General features: G+C 37.5%; 2 protein-coding genes and 1 long non-coding RNA gene across 8 annotated transcripts in view; 2 read left to right on the forward strand and 1 right to left on the reverse strand.

Annotated features, from left to right (window-relative positions):
- Nucleotides 1-462: 462 nt before the first annotated feature.
- On the forward strand, nt 463-5,315 carry LOC107073809 (spermatogenesis-associated protein 20). 3 transcript variants are annotated; one of them, XM_089171152.1, is made up of 13 exons: nt 463-744; nt 1,078-1,245; nt 1,409-1,799; nt 1,886-2,029; nt 2,128-2,217; nt 2,301-2,543; nt 2,619-2,798; nt 2,879-3,088; nt 3,157-3,349; nt 3,454-3,622; nt 3,778-3,986; nt 4,300-4,503; nt 4,590-4,922. In XM_089171152.1, the coding sequence occupies exons 2-13, from the start codon at nt 1,103-1,105 to the stop codon at nt 4,694-4,696; spliced, it is 2,283 nt and encodes a 760-aa protein (XP_089027278.1). In that variant the 5' UTR covers nt 463-744; nt 1,078-1,102; the 3' UTR covers nt 4,697-4,922. The 3 variants fall into 3 exon arrangements, with proteins under 3 accessions (XP_089027278.1, XP_015190002.2, XP_015190003.2); XM_015334516.2 differs by having other exon boundaries at nt 482-744; nt 4,300-4,499; nt 4,590-5,315; XM_015334517.2 differs by lacking the exon at nt 1,078-1,245 and having other exon boundaries at nt 485-744; nt 4,300-4,499; nt 4,590-5,315.
- LOC149033018 (uncharacterized) lies at nt 5,037-6,737 on the reverse strand. Its single transcript, XR_016176121.1, has 2 exons — nt 6,646-6,737; nt 5,037-6,212 (listed from the first exon to the last, which is right to left on the reverse strand). It is a non-coding gene; the product is annotated as an uncharacterized LOC149033018 (long non-coding RNA).
- Ca-alpha1T (Ca[2+]-channel protein alpha[[1]] subunit T) overlaps nt 6,667-15,393 on the forward strand; it is a 73,132-nt gene continuing 64,405 nt past the window's right edge. For 3 of the 4 annotated variants that reach the window (XM_089171145.1, XM_089171148.1, XM_089171147.1), the window contains exon 1: nt 6,667-9,025. In XM_089171145.1, the coding sequence (XP_089027271.1) occupies nt 8,548-9,025 (478 nt within the window). In that variant the 5' untranslated portion in view covers nt 6,667-8,547. The remainder of the gene's footprint in view (nt 9,026-15,393) is intronic. The other variant, XM_089171146.1, reaches the window with a different exon arrangement.

Consider the following 15,393-nt stretch of genomic DNA (forward strand, 5'->3'; position numbering starts at 1 on the left):
ATTGGAAATTAAAAACAAATTGTACGAATGATTAAAATAATTGTAAATATAATATATATAGTAGATAATTATATTTATCAAAATTGTATTATGTTGTAATTCATTATTTCATAATTTTTTCGAACCAATTCACCACTCTACCCCCTACACTATTCACTATTACTATATACAACTTTTATACTATTTAAAATGTTTGAATCATTCGCGCGCAATCACGTGACTACACGAGTTCTTGTCCCCCAAAAATTCTTTGGCGCGTCCCTTCTATAGGATCTCTAATATGACGTTTACTGTTGCGCTACCTATGAATTATTACGCAACTACTTTTACCGCGAAAATTTTATTGAGAATATTATACATTTATCATTTTTGTCTACTAATTTATCGATAGTTATTATATTTTATTATATTACTTTTTTTTAATCTTGATTAATTTATTCATTTAGAAATCATAAAAGTTAAACGATTTAGTTCAGATTTATTTAAAAATATTCAAAAGTATCGAAGGCATCGTACGTCTTGTCTCAGACCACATCAAAACAACTGAGCAGACGCAATTACCAACTACGCATTAGCGAAGGTCACCTAAGCTTTTTTTAATACTTCATTGTAATCTATATATCAAACGTCACTGCATTTTTAACGGGTCTTTTATTATAAAGGAGTGACATTCAGTAGTGTTGTTCAATTTTAAGGAAAACAAGTATCCAGTGTTGCGTTCGATATATTTCGATGTCGTTACAGGTTAGAAAATTTTATTACTTATATTTATATGCATTTCATATCGTTTCATTCACATAAGACAACATATAACGATTTATTGGTATTATTCGCGTACTATTGTTTTAACAAGACTAATGTCATATTATTTTAAAATAAAAGATATGAACATTTAAAGTATTATTTCTGAATATTATGCATTTATATACAGTATCGATATACCCTATACGAGAATGCGTAGACGCCATCTTTAATTTCGACATACCGCGAAACTGATTGAATTTGATTTGAAACTTAACATGCCAAATTTAAAATACAAAATCAGTTGTATATATACAAATATATATATCGTCGTAGATAAATTTTCCATGCTACATCTGTTATGCTTTTGGGAAGAAGCAGCCTGTTACTATCAATACGATATTTATCCGAATTATCTAAGAAACAATACAGTCGCAGTGGTCGAAAAAGTAGATCTTCGTTACAAGATTTTACTTCGGTAATAATTGGATCACAATTGTGCAGGTAAAATTTACGCACATATGTGTGAGATAATATTACTACAATAATATATACACTTTAATTAAATAACACTCTTCGAAAATATTTCTCTTCACTACATATTAATGTATACGTGAATTATCGTCTTGATAATTTGTATAACAATTTGAAAGGGATTTATTTTTAGATCGACATATAATTCCGAAATATCTTTAAAATTGTTTGCGAAAACGATGGCATCCTCGACGAAAAACGATACGAAAAATATTGATGAAACGTTACTCAAGAAGGGACAAAATCGATTGGCTTTGGAAAAGTCACCTTATTTATTGCAACATGCAAGAAATCCTGTACAGTGGTATCCTTGGGGAGACGAAGCTCTAGAGAAAGCAAAAGCGGAGGACAAGGTGATTTTCTTGTCCGTCGGATACTCGACGTGTCACTGGTGTCACGTTATGGAGAAGGAGTCCTTTGAGAATCCACGAATCGCTGAGATCATGAATAAGAATTTTGTTAATATAAAGGTTGACAGAGAAGAGCGACCGGATATCGATAGAATATATATGGCATTTATTCAGGTATCGCATAAATTGATATGAATTCATATTAAGTGAGAGGAAATATTGTCAAGACATATTCTTCGATAAAGTGATTGTTCTGGTAGGCTATTTCTGGACACGGTGGTTGGCCGATGAGCGTATTTCTCGCACCGAATTTGACACCTATCATAGGTGGAACCTATTTTCCGCCAGAAGATAGACACGGATTACCTGGATTTCAAACAGTCCTGTTTAGTATTTCTAAAGAGGTATCTTTAAAAGATTGAATAATTTCGGCTCAATCGGCAAACATCGTATCTTACTAAATCGTACGGTAGATTTTGATCGCTTGAATTGTTCTTTACAGTGGCGCGAGAATAAGAGCGAACTAATGTTACTCGGTGGGACCATTATTCAGAGATTGAAGAACGCAGTCGAGAACAAAGGCGGGCTGATCGTAAGCGAAAGAAAGACAATGGGTATACAGTGTAGTCGATTAGAATCGGCCTTGACATCGACTCATTCTACTTTTTTAAACAGGAACGATCTGTACCTTCGGAGGAATGTGGTATGGCATGTGTTTACCTATTGAGGAACTCTTACGAACCTAATTTTGGTGGATTTTCCGAGGCACCTAAGTTTCCTCAGCCGGTCTATTTGAATCTTCTCTTTTATATGTACGCACGTGATCCATCTAGCGATATCGCTCGCACATGTTTGGATATGTGCGTGAATACTCTTAAAAAAATGGCACTTGGTGGAATACACGATCATATCGGTCAAGTGAGTTTACATTTATCTCTACATTTACTTTTTTGACGACCTGCTCATTTTCTCGCCTTTCATTTCACCCTTAAGGGTTTTGCAAGATACTCTGTTGACGAAGAATGGCACGTGCCACATTTTGAAAAAATGCTCTACGATCAGGGCCAATTGTTGCAATCGTATACCGAAGCATTTCTAACTACCAAGGATCCGTTCTTTGCTGAGATTATTGACGACATAGCTACTTACGTTTCTCGAGATTTGAGACACAAGGTATTACTGTTGCATTTATTATAGAAACATTTTTTCAGACTCGTTCAAATCTACAATTATAATTGAGATCATCATCGTAGGAGGGTGGCTTTTACAGTGCCGAAGATGCGGATTCATATCCTATGGAAACATCAAGGGAAAAGAAAGAAGGTGCCTTTTACGTTTGGTCGTACGATGAAATCAATACGCTTTTGGCTCAAGAAGTGGTCGATAAAAAAGGATTGAAATTAAGCGAGGTCTTCTGTTTTCATTTCACTGTCAAACCGAAGGGAAATGTACCTCCGCGTCGAGTACGTAGATAGATCTATTAAAGTCATTATTACGGGTATGAACATTGTTGAGAAATTCTCTCTCTTAGGATCCTCATGGCGAATTGAGCAAGCAAAACGTGTTAATCGTTTACGGTAGTGTTGAAGATACAGCAAAGCACTTTGGTTTAACGGTCGAGAAGACGCAAACTCTTTTGAAAGAAGCATCACGAATGCTTTTTGAAGTTAGAGAAAAAAGACCACGGCCACATTTAGACGATAAAATATTAGCTGCGTGGAATGGTGAGAAATGTTTACTAATGTCTTGCTCTAATGATTGTTATTAATCACCATTAATCATTAATAATGGTCTTTCTCATTTATTCACATTTCCATTCCTAACTCAGGTCTAATGATAAGCGGCTTAGCCCGAGCTGGGTCTGCAACGGGTAATAAGCGGTACGTCGATTTGGCAACGGATGCTGCCAAGTTTATCGAACGTTATCTGTATGATAAATCCGAACGTTTATTGCTTCGTAGTTGTTACCGTAGCGATAACGACGCTGTCGTGTTAACGTAAGTATAGGAGGTTAGCGTCGAATCCATTAACCCTTTACTGTTCCGCATCCTGTACTGTTGTCTTAAGCGTTGTCAGGTTGCGGCCCTTAAAGGGTTAAAAATCAGGGTTAAGAATAGATGGGAATATCGATGAAGCGAACGAAATATCGTAGGAGTGTACCTATAAGAGGCTACCACGCGGACTATGCATTTGTTGTGAAGGGGTTGTTAGATCTGTACGAAGCTAATCTAGATCCACATTGGTTGGAGTTTGCCGAGACACTTCAGGATATTCAGGACGAGCTCTTTTGGGATACTACGAATGGCGGCTATTACTCAACTACCAAGGACGATCCTACGATAATTCTACGACTCAGGGACGGTACGATGAAAAATATTTTTCTATGTAATTTTAGCTCGTTTTCAAGATAATTAAAGTTTATTCTTCGTGGTCGCGCAAAAGCGCTTAACCGATTTTGATTCGAGATATACCTACCTCTCTCGTTTCTTTAAAGAGAAGCCGTGTTATGTGCTAGCGAAGACTATCACGTCAAAATATTTATAGCGGCACGTCTGCTCAGTGTTTCGGTTTGGTGTACTAGTCGTCGTGTAGTATGAGGAGGCATCGTCAAAAAGCTGAGATATAAAATATCCTTGTGCTTGTTATCGTGACTTTTATGATCTCGGGTTTGCAGATCACGATGGTGCGGAACCGTGCAGCAACTCGATTGCCTGTGGAAATCTATTGAGATTAACGACTTACTTGGAACGTATCGAATTCAAGGATAAAGCTGAACGTCTTCTTACCTCGTTCCAGAAACCTTTGACGCAGTTACCAAGTTCCTTAGCGGAAATGGTGAAAACGTTGTTGCATTATCACGATAGTTCTACGGAGGTATGCATGTATATTTGTTTTTGTCTATGATATAGACAAAGGGGGAGGGAGTGATAATAGGATCGAACGATGAAAGTTAATTTTTTTCAGATCTATATAATAGGAAATTCGGACGCGGAAGATACGAACGAGTTATTACGCGTTGTACGCGAACGTCTGATACCGGGACAGGTTCTAATATTTGCGGATCCGAATAAACCCGATGATATATTAATTCGCAAAAACAAGGTCCTTGCCAAGATGAAGCAGGACAAAAGTGTACCGAGAGCTTATGTATGTAAATATCGAACATGTTCCTTACCCGTGACGACTCCGGCCGAACTTGCGGATTTATTGAGCACGGAACGATAAAGGAATGCGCCAAAAGTTTGCCTTGTTTACTGCGATCTAATAAATAACAAAGGAAAAAATAAATTCAGATAATTTTTTAGTTCTATGACACGTATATTCTAGAACAGTGCTAGCGCGATGTTTCTAATTATAAAGATAACGCAAAATTATAATGGCATTCCTTACAGGTTTTCACGTCTTCCTCGATTTTTAGATTGTCGTGCGTTGGCGTGTTCGATAGAGTAAAGAGATTAATAAATACCTTTCAATTTAGCGAGTGCTATGTTAGATGTTGTGGTAATATCTCGCTGTAAATCGAAGAATATTATTTTTGAATCTAAGATATACTTATATATATAATATATATTTATGTAGTTTATATTTTAATGCTGCTACGACAGGACATATACAGATTAATATATATATATTAAACGTCCAAGCACATATCCTGTTCAAATAAAGTTACATTATAGAAAAGCAATCAAATATCTGTCGCATTTGCTACTTAAATCCAAACCGCATTTTCCCAAATGATGAAGATCCTCTAATGTTATCGTTTTTTAGTTTTTAGTCTCTCTTAGTATTTTTTTTCTTTACATTTTTCTATTCTTTTATTTTTGTTGTTGTCTTTTTTATTTCTGAAGTCAATTAACATTAAATCGATTTAGTCGTTCTCGATGGAGAATCGATGTACTTCCGTGCTCTTAGTCGTTCGAATAAAGATTTGTTAGGCGTTGATTATCGACAGACCTCTGGCATCGTCAAGAATCACAGTACAACGATTCGCGGCTCGAAAAGCCACGTTACGGATTCCAGCCGAAAATAGACGAACACGCATACTATGACGTCGTGATCGGAGGAGAATCTCGGAGGTCTCTCGCTCATAGCTCGAGGATACCAGAGGCTCCAGTTTTAATGCGATGCACTCTTACAGACGCGGACCATTCCTCACTTCCGCTTCATCTTTCAATATTACTGAGATATGGATAGATAGGTCGTAACATTTCCTTCATGATGATTACGCAGAAAATAACAAATGATCGCGAAAAGGATTTTTCAACATCAAAACGTCATATATTAAAATATAGATTTTACATTTGATTTAAACAAAAAAAAGAAAACACAAAGATGAAGTATATTAGTACCAAAATAAAATTCAAATGATTTCACGAAATAATAAGATGTATGAATATATAAGAGATCTCTCATCCCCCCCCCCCTATCTCTTTTGACGTACATTATTAAACTCAATTCATTTGTTGCTCTTGATTTGTAGATGATTACTGTCGAAACTGTGTCTCATGGAATTTCAATGTACGATCAAGCTTGCGAACAGGTGATATCTCTCAGGTAAGGGTAGAAGGTTACACGCGACGCTTAGTTCTTGAAGAAAACGAAAGCGAGGATCAAAAGAAGAAGAAGAAGTAGAAAAAGTATAAGTAAAAGAAAAAAGAAAAAAAAGAATAAGAAGAGATAGATCTCAAGGACTCGCTAAGATAGTTCTCTCTCTCTTTCTCTCCCTCCCTCTTTCTCTCGAGTACTGTCCAGAAAGAAGGAGGTGTTTTAAGAGAAGAAAGGAAGATGAAGCAGTGGAGGTGATGAAGTATAGAAAGAGACAGAAATTTAGAGAGAGAGAGAGAGAGAGAGAAAGAAGGAAAAGCACATAGGTTGAAGCAGAGGCAGAGGCAGGAGGCAGGAGGAGGATCTTCGGATCTTTTGGGGGAGGAGAAAGAGGAGGTTGGAGGTCACGAGGTGGCAAGCTCGCGCATGCGTTTAAGCCTCGACGACGAGGATGTTCGACGTTTTTTTCAGTCACCGGTCGACGTTGCGCCGAGCACAGTCGACACGTACGTTCCCGACGTACCTACACGGGGCACCACCACCAAAAACACCAGCACTACCACCACCAAGTGCCGCCGTTTACTACTACTGCTACTACTACTATTACTATTACTACTACTACCACTATTCTATTACCAATCACCAACCACCACTACCACCACTACCATCACAACTGCTACTACCACCGCTACCACTATCGTATCGTCGTGAACAAGAACGGCACCACCAGTTGGTATCAATTCCCTTCCAACATCGAAGTCGATCGTGCGCGGTGGAGAAGAGGAAGGGTAGATGGATGGATGGATGGATTGGATGGATAGATAGATGGATGGACTGATGGATAGATAAATTGATAGAAATATAGATAGATAGATAGATATATACATATAGATAGATAAATAGATAAATAGATAAATAGATGAATAGACGTATAGATCTATAGAGCAATTGTTAGTCGTGCGAAACGACGAAGGAGAGAGTATCACTTTTTTTGCGTGATCCACGCGTGGGACGGCACGCGCGAAAAAACATCACATCACCAGTTTTTTTCTCTATCTTTTTCCTTCTTTGGAACTTCTATACATACGTATACTATAGCGCAGGTATTTACGCGTATACGTAGAAATAAAGATAGAGAGAAAGTTCATTTGTAGAGATATAATATATATATAGGTGAAAGAAAAAAAAAGTAAGAGGTGAAACAAGGAATAATCCTGCGAAAGAGGGTAGCAGCGAAATAGAGAGAGAGAGAAAGAGAGGAAAGTGGTAGCGCAGGTGGAGGAAGAAGAGAACCGGGCAGGCGCGTCTTGTGCTGAACGGTCACGCATTTAGATCCTGCTCTGACTCTTCTCGACTTCTACTCTCTACGGCGCAAGATGCGGCAGGCCGATATTCGGCCGCTGTTTCGATCACGAAAATCCGGAACGACGTGGTCTCGACGTCGAATAGACGTTGGTAATACCGGTAAAGTTATACTACAGTGAAAACAAGATCAACAGAAAGAAGAAAAGAAAAAATAATAATAAAAGAAAAAGAACAAGAAAAAAAGGGAAAACCATCTCGTGGTTGATTGTTGCTTTTGCTGCTGCTGGTGTTGGTGGTGTTGCCGTTGCCGAGTTTTTCTCAGGACGGCGTGAAAATAAATCAAAGCTCTCTTTCTTTCCCAGCTCAAGCTGGAACATCCTCGATGACGACGTTGCTCGCAAGCTTCGGGTGCGAGCACAGTTGACGTAAATTTCGCCTACGGTGCGACGTACCAACGAACGGAGGGTGAAACAAGTACTTTCTCTCTTCCCTCCCTTTCTCTCTCTCTCTCCTTCCCACTCTTTCTTTTTCTCTCTTTTTCTATTCATATATTTCTATTTATCTTTCTCTCTCTCTCTCTCTCCCTTCCGTTCTCCTTTTATTCTCTTCCTCTCTTTTTCGAGGGGACGAAGGATTGACGTGAGAGTAGAGGAAGAAGAAGAAGAACAGAAACAGAATAATAATAAGAAGAAGAGGAACAGTCCGTCCTCGATGTCTCCCCGGCGACGACCATTCTTGTCGATCTCGAGGACGGCCGTGTTGTTACCATCGAAGAGGGCTGCTGCTATTTACCGCGTTGTTTCACGTCGTTTGTCGATGAGGAAAGCGTGAGCACCGGAGTCGTGGACGAGATTATCGAGCTACGACAACGACGAAAACGAAGACGACGAAGACGACGACGTGGCCGAAGAGGAGCTGATCGAGGTCACCCTGACGCTTCTTTCGGCGTCTCTTGAAGGGAAGTGAAGCAGCTTGAGAAATAAGGGGGGAGAAAGAGAGAAAAAAAGAGAAAAATTCAGAAAGAAAGAGAAAGAGAAAGAGAGGGGGAGAGAGAGAGAGAGAGAAAAAGAAAATGTCCACGCATTATCCACAAGGATATCGGTATCGTTCGCCGACGAAGGCTACGAGTGGCGAGCAAGGATCGGATAGCGACGTGGCCGAGCTGAGTGACCTGGAGGATGACGAGGACGAGGATGGAGCTCCTGCGACTAGCGAACGTCGACCACCGGTCGTTGGCCGGGAAACAAACGAGCTAGAGGATGTTGAAATTGACGAAAGATTACGTAGACTCAACGAAGATCGTCGAATTCATGACATGGATGATGACGAGGAGGAAGAGGAAGATGATGAAGACGAGGATGATGATGAGGAGGACGATGATGAAGATGACGATGATGATGATGATGATGATGACGATGACGATGATGATGATGAAGACGAAGAAGAAGACGGCGAAGAATTACCCTATCCAGGTTTTGTGCCCGTTGCTCTGCGATACCTCGACCAGACTACACGACCGCGCAACTGGTGTCTCGCGCTCATCACCAACCCATATCCTTTTGGAAGCTTTTCTTCATTTTTTTTTTATATCGATACCGCTCTCTAAAGAAATAATACGGTATGCAAATGTATTTTTTTTTATTGGTGTTTAATATCCTATTATTGGAAATATGGAATGAAGATTTTCTCATATTGCTACTCCTCTAGGTGAGTCTGTTTTTTAGTCTATATATTTGGGATATTACTAATTTTCTTTTTCTTTCTTTTTATTATCGGAAGTATGTGTTTATCTTTACGTATGGCATCGCTTTTTAAACTATTTCAACGTGTTCATCGTGATCATGCAAAAATAAACGTAAACCGCTGGATACTTACGGAGATATATATACGCGTATCTAAGGACGGGATGGAGCTTTATTTTTTAATGGAATTTAAAGAAAAAAAGAAAGAGAGAGAGAGAGAGAGAGAGAGAGAGAGAGAGAAAGGAAGAAAGTGTTTATTACGATCGGAATTCTTGTAGGTGTCGTTTGTTTTTTGTGTCGAAAGTCTTTTTATTTTCTTTTTTTTTTTGTACGTTTCCTCCAGGATCCTCGTATACGCCTCATTTACGTTTTTTACCCTCGTTCATCGAATTACCGAAATTCCCTCGAGAAAATTTGCAAAAGTTCTTTTTTTTCCTCGTACGAGCGAAAGCAACGTTTCCCGCGTAATGTGTTTCCCGTGTAAGTCGGTGCGAGCGAAAATTTTCAAGCGCGCTAAGAATACGTCTCGGCCGTGCATGTCTTCTATAATGTTTTTCGTTCGACTATCGTTTCGAGCTTACCAAGAAAGAAAGAGAGAGAGAGAAGAAATGTTAAAGAACATTTTTATTCAAACTAATCGTCAGTTTTCTAAGATGTAATTACTTTTTCTAAAAGATTACAAATAGTCGTCGTATTGATTGAATTTACGATTTTGTACATTTGTGTGTGTGTGTTTTCCTTTTTTTTCGATTTACCCTACATTAAATTTGTTCCTATTCATATTCGTAATTTTAAGTAAAATTATGTGCACGCTTGTCACAACATTCAACGTAAATATTCACGTTCCAAGAGTCCTTTTACGAATCGGTCATCGCGTAAGCTCTCGCCCCGTTCTTGTTTTATTATCTCTAATTTTAGCGATGCTTACCCATCGCTAAAACGTCCATGACTACTATTCCTGCCTATTCGCTTAGATGCTTCAAAGTTTTCCGGATCCGTCCGTCCAGTTCTCATTCTCTCTCTCTCTCTTACTCTTCTTTATAATACCAAGCTATATTTCCTATCCGGTTAAACAAAACGATCACGAAAGGCAGCCAGGCAAGCAGGCAGACACGTTAAGAGCAAAGTAGATAATGCCGATCTGGACAGCCGTTTTACTCTACACTCGGAAAAAGCATTCGAATATTCTACCATCCAAGTAGATAATGTCGTTTGATGGATAGACAGACATAATTTTGCATGAGATTCTTCGTCAAGTATACTTCTACTTAAAAATGTCTTTAAATAAAGAACAAAAATAAAAAAGAAAGAAAGAGAGAAGGAGAAAATGTGGTAACTTTTCACGTTAGGTTCTATAATAATTTAGTATCAGTGTATCTCGGAAAGGAAATCCAATGTAGTTGAGTCTTTTAGAAGAAAAGGGGGGTATACGTCACAGGACGTTCCGGAAAAGAGGCGAATCGCAAACCTTTCTCTCTGTTTCTCTCTCTTTCTCTCAGCCCCTTTTCTCTTGTTGCGCGCGCGAGCGGAAGTTCGATATGCGAAGCTGTACTGCTGACATCACCTTAAATAGGTCATTGATTGACCTATCCCCAGGCGAACCTTACCATGCGCGCGTGATTACCACCTTCTACTGTTGCACGGTTTCTCCTTCACTTCTCCCACTCTCTCATTCTCTTTTACTCTTTTTCTTTTACTCTTCCTCTTTTTTTTTACTACTACATATACCTACTCCTACCATCCTTGACGTTTTAGTCTCGCTTCAATCTCTCTTTCTCTTTTTCTGCTCCTTTATTTCAACCCTCTCTTATTTCTTTTCATTCCTCACGTTCCTTCTATCCTTATAAATACACACACACACACACACACACACACACACACACACACACACACACACACACACACACACACACACACACACACACACACACACACACACACACACACACACACACACACACACACACACACACACACACACACATATATATATATATATATATATATATATATATATTAGTGTTCATCTGTAGAAGGTAACCGTGCCGCGCGTTTGTACGTGACCGTTTGTGCGCGAAATTACAGACAGGGGTAGGTAACGGTAAGGGACGCACGTGGTTTGCGGGCAAAGTTTAGTCAGTACACCCAGGATCGGGGAGCAACAAGCGCTAGCAGAAAGATTCTACTACCCCCATTGTCCGCCTGCACACAATGGGTGACTGCGAATGCGGGCCAAGCATTTCGCGATTCGTCGCGTCTTTTATTCGCTTTTTCTTCTTCCCTTTTCTTCTTTTTTTTCCTGTTTTTCCCCTTTTTTCTTCCCCTACATCCCCTTTCTCCTTCTAATTTTTTATTTTTTTGCCTTGGTTCTTTCCTCACCGTCTACCCCTTCCTTTAATTTTTTTCTTTTAGATTCGTGTGCGCCGATATTCGCAACTTTTCCTTCCCTCGTAGTAGTCAATAAAACCCCTTACTAGCTTTGGCAGCAAAGGCGATTGGAAAAACGAAGAATAATAATTAAAGAACTAGCCGGGGTTCCAATCTTGGCGGCGAAGTTCGGATACCGGAAGCTTTAGTCGATTGAAACAATTTGCCCGTTAGTACTCCCGTCGTCAGCTTGATTGTCTATTAAGCTTCGCGTTAAATGAACGAAAACGTGGCGGCATCGATAAGAGAGAGAGAAAGAGATAGAAAGACACGGACACCTCTACCTATCTATATCATCTATCTATCTATCTATCTATCTATCTATCTATCTATCTATCTATCTATCTATCTATCTATCTATCTATCTATCTATCTATCTATCTATCTATCTATCTATCTATCTATCTATCTATCTATCTATCTATCTATCTATCTATCTATCTATCTATCTATCTATCTATCTATCTATCTATCTATCTATCTATCTATCTATCTATCTATCTATCTATCTATCTATCTATCTATCTATCTATCTATCTATCTATCTATCTATCTATCTATCTATCTATCTATCTATCTATCTATCTATCTATCTATCTATCTATCTATCTATCTATCTATCTATCTATCTATCTATCTATCTATCTATCTATCTATCTATCTATCTATCTATCTATCTATCTATCTATCTATCTATCTATCTATCTATCTATCTATCTATCTATCTATCTATCTATCTATCTATCTATCTATCTATCTATCTATCTATCTATCTATCTATCTATCTATCTATCTATCTATCTATCTATCTATCTATCTATCTATCTATCTATCTATCTATCTATCTATCTATCTATCTATCTATCTATCTATCTATCTATCTATCTATCTATCTATCTATCTATCTATCTATCTATCTATCTATCTATCTATCTATCTATCTATCTATCTATCTATCTATCTATCTATCTATCTATCTATCTATCTATCTATCTATCTATCTATCTATCTATCTATCTATCTATCTATCTATCTATCTATCTATCTAGGTTTCTAGTAGGTGATGTAACCAATTGCTTTTGTTTCTTTTGTTTTTCTTTTCTTTTCTTCTTTTACCCTTGATCTATGTTTTTTATTTTATTTTATTCTTTTGATTTTCTTTATATCCGTCCTGTTGCAAGTAAAAAACAGAAAAAAGTTAGACATCAAAGTTCTTACTACTTGTTTAGTACCAGTATCTATTTGAATAAACTTTTGAAGTATCGTAAATTTTCTATCTAATGTTATCTAATCTTTTCCATCGTTTTATCTCGTAAAAAACTTGATATCGTTTTATGTGTCGGAAAGATTTGCCAATTTTCTATGCCCCCTTATGATGAGAGGTATAGAAATGTACCGCCGAGACAAATCGATTGATAGATCGATCGATGGAAGGTCGTAGTGTCAGATAATAATTAGACGAGTTACCAGCAGTAGAACCCTAAATTGGACGTTACGAATACATATATGGAAATGGGTGTGCATGGTTTACCAGAATTATCGTTACATTGTCTTATCGAGTGTGTGTTCTCCTAGCCGATAAATTTAATTCGATTAAAATACGCTTCGATCGTATCGTCAATTTTCTCTATATAACGTTCAACCATACTACCAAACCCCATATTGTATCTATACCTATATCGAAGCTTTTAATCTCCCCTCGTAGAAATGAAAAGGGACGTTTTCAAAGAAATCGTCGTTTTGCGGTTAAATGACTACTAACGGTTTATTGCGTATAGATACGAGTTAGAACAATATACTATCTTTCTTTCACTCCCTTTCTCTTTAATGTAAATCGCTTATGGGTCGCGCGGGTTACACAATCGTTAAATATTTGAGAAGCGAGGTCCGAAGCGAAAAAGTCGATAGAACGTACGTTCGTAGTACGTATACACATACGTACACGTATACGTATATATTTGTGTAAACGTATGTACGTTTGTGTACGAACAAATATGTACTTTTTGTTCGTAATACATTCTCTCTCTCTCTCTCTTTCTCTCTGGTTATTTATGAACCACCACCCCATGTCTGATTTGACTTTTAAGAAAACGTGTAAAGCGTGAGAAAAGGGAGAGGAAGTTTCAAGCTAACACGAAATTTCGGGAAAAGTTAAATAGGGCGACGTATCGTCGCGACCGAAACGCGTTTGGAAGAGACCAGAGGAATATGAAATAACGTCTCTTATATTCAATAGAAATATCTCTGTACCTACGTATCTAGACATTTCATATATTTCGTCCTACGTTCGAAGGATTTGATCCGAGGTTGGGCTGCCTCTATTTCGAATCATCTTGCGTGATTGATTTTGTTCAACAGGATCTCGACGTGTATTCTATATGAACATGTTCTTCTACTTTCTGTATGTGTGTGTATGTGTGTGTACGTGTTATCCTATATTTTTTTTCTTCTTTTTTTTTTTATCACGTCTTATCGCAGACCACATTTCTATCGGACGTTGTAGAATTTGGTGGGTTTAACTGGGTCAGTTGAAATTTCTAATCTACCTTTAACCCTCCCTCTTTGAGTACTACGAAAGCATATACGCGTCTAGCTAAAGTTATCTCTCTGTGTTGACTAAAAATATATGTTTTATTTTTTTTCTTACTTATTAATTACGCCTTGCATATTCAACAACGTAGTTCGGTATTATAACACCAAAGAGTATTTCGTTTTCAACGATTGCAATTGTTAGTTGGCGGAGAACATTCATCAATCACAAAAATTAATACCGTACAACACTTGGAAATATTTTTAATTATCGTATAAATTGTATTATTTTTGTTTTTCTATTAAGACGTACGATTTAAAGGTACGTTGGTGATATTGTTCGTTGAAATCGTTCGTTTCACTTTAAGAACTCTTTCTATATTTTTATTCCAATGAAAACCGATAAAAGGAATTGCTTTTTTTATTTCTTTTATTTATATTTTGTTCATTCGTTCGTCGTTGTCGTTGATAATGCGTTGATCGTTTCACTCGTAATAATTCATCCTAGCATTCGAATACTTTATTCGTTTCTCTCGAATGCGTTTAGATTCGATTATCGAAATGACTTACTACTCTGTTAATCGCTTTGAGAGAGAGAAATATTCTATATAATCGTGTTATTTTTTTCAATATAACTAGATAGGTTACAAATTGTATACCCTGACAATGTTGAACGATAAAAAGAAGTTTCGAAATATTTATGCTCGTCCGTTGAGGCACGTATTTTCGCTTCGGTTGCCAATAAATATACAGATTCGATCAAAAGTTTGTAGAACTCTGATTTGATTTATACGATAACGTTTCGTGACAATTCCTTTATGATTTCGATTGACAAAATTCTTTTTATTTACTTCTCTATTTACCTGTTTTTTTTCAGAGAATATATTCAATACGAATAATTATATTAACGATGTAGTTAGAAATTTATGATACACTATTTGTTTGATATTGTATTTGGCAAGGGTTCTTGAAAAAAGGAAAACAAAAACATAAAGAAATAAGAGAAGTAATAGAGAAGGATAATGGAATATTGGAATGATAAAGGACCAACAACGGGGGATAGCATATTTCTTCGAATAAAAGTCTTTAAAAAAAAATAACAAAGAGAAATTGGCGCTTAGCGATTTGGTTATAAATTTAGTCGGGTAGGTAACCAACCAAGCGTGCGCAAGGAATACTACATTATGATTTTCTTCTTTGTTCCTATTTTACGCTATTCC

The sequence above is a fragment of the Polistes dominula genome, unplaced genomic scaffold (assembly GCF_049000335.1).
Source record: "Polistes dominula isolate Pdom_NZ unplaced genomic scaffold, Pdom_raw_medaka contig_31, whole genome shotgun sequence".
Taxonomy (NCBI): domain Eukaryota; kingdom Metazoa; phylum Arthropoda; class Insecta; order Hymenoptera; family Vespidae; genus Polistes; species Polistes dominula.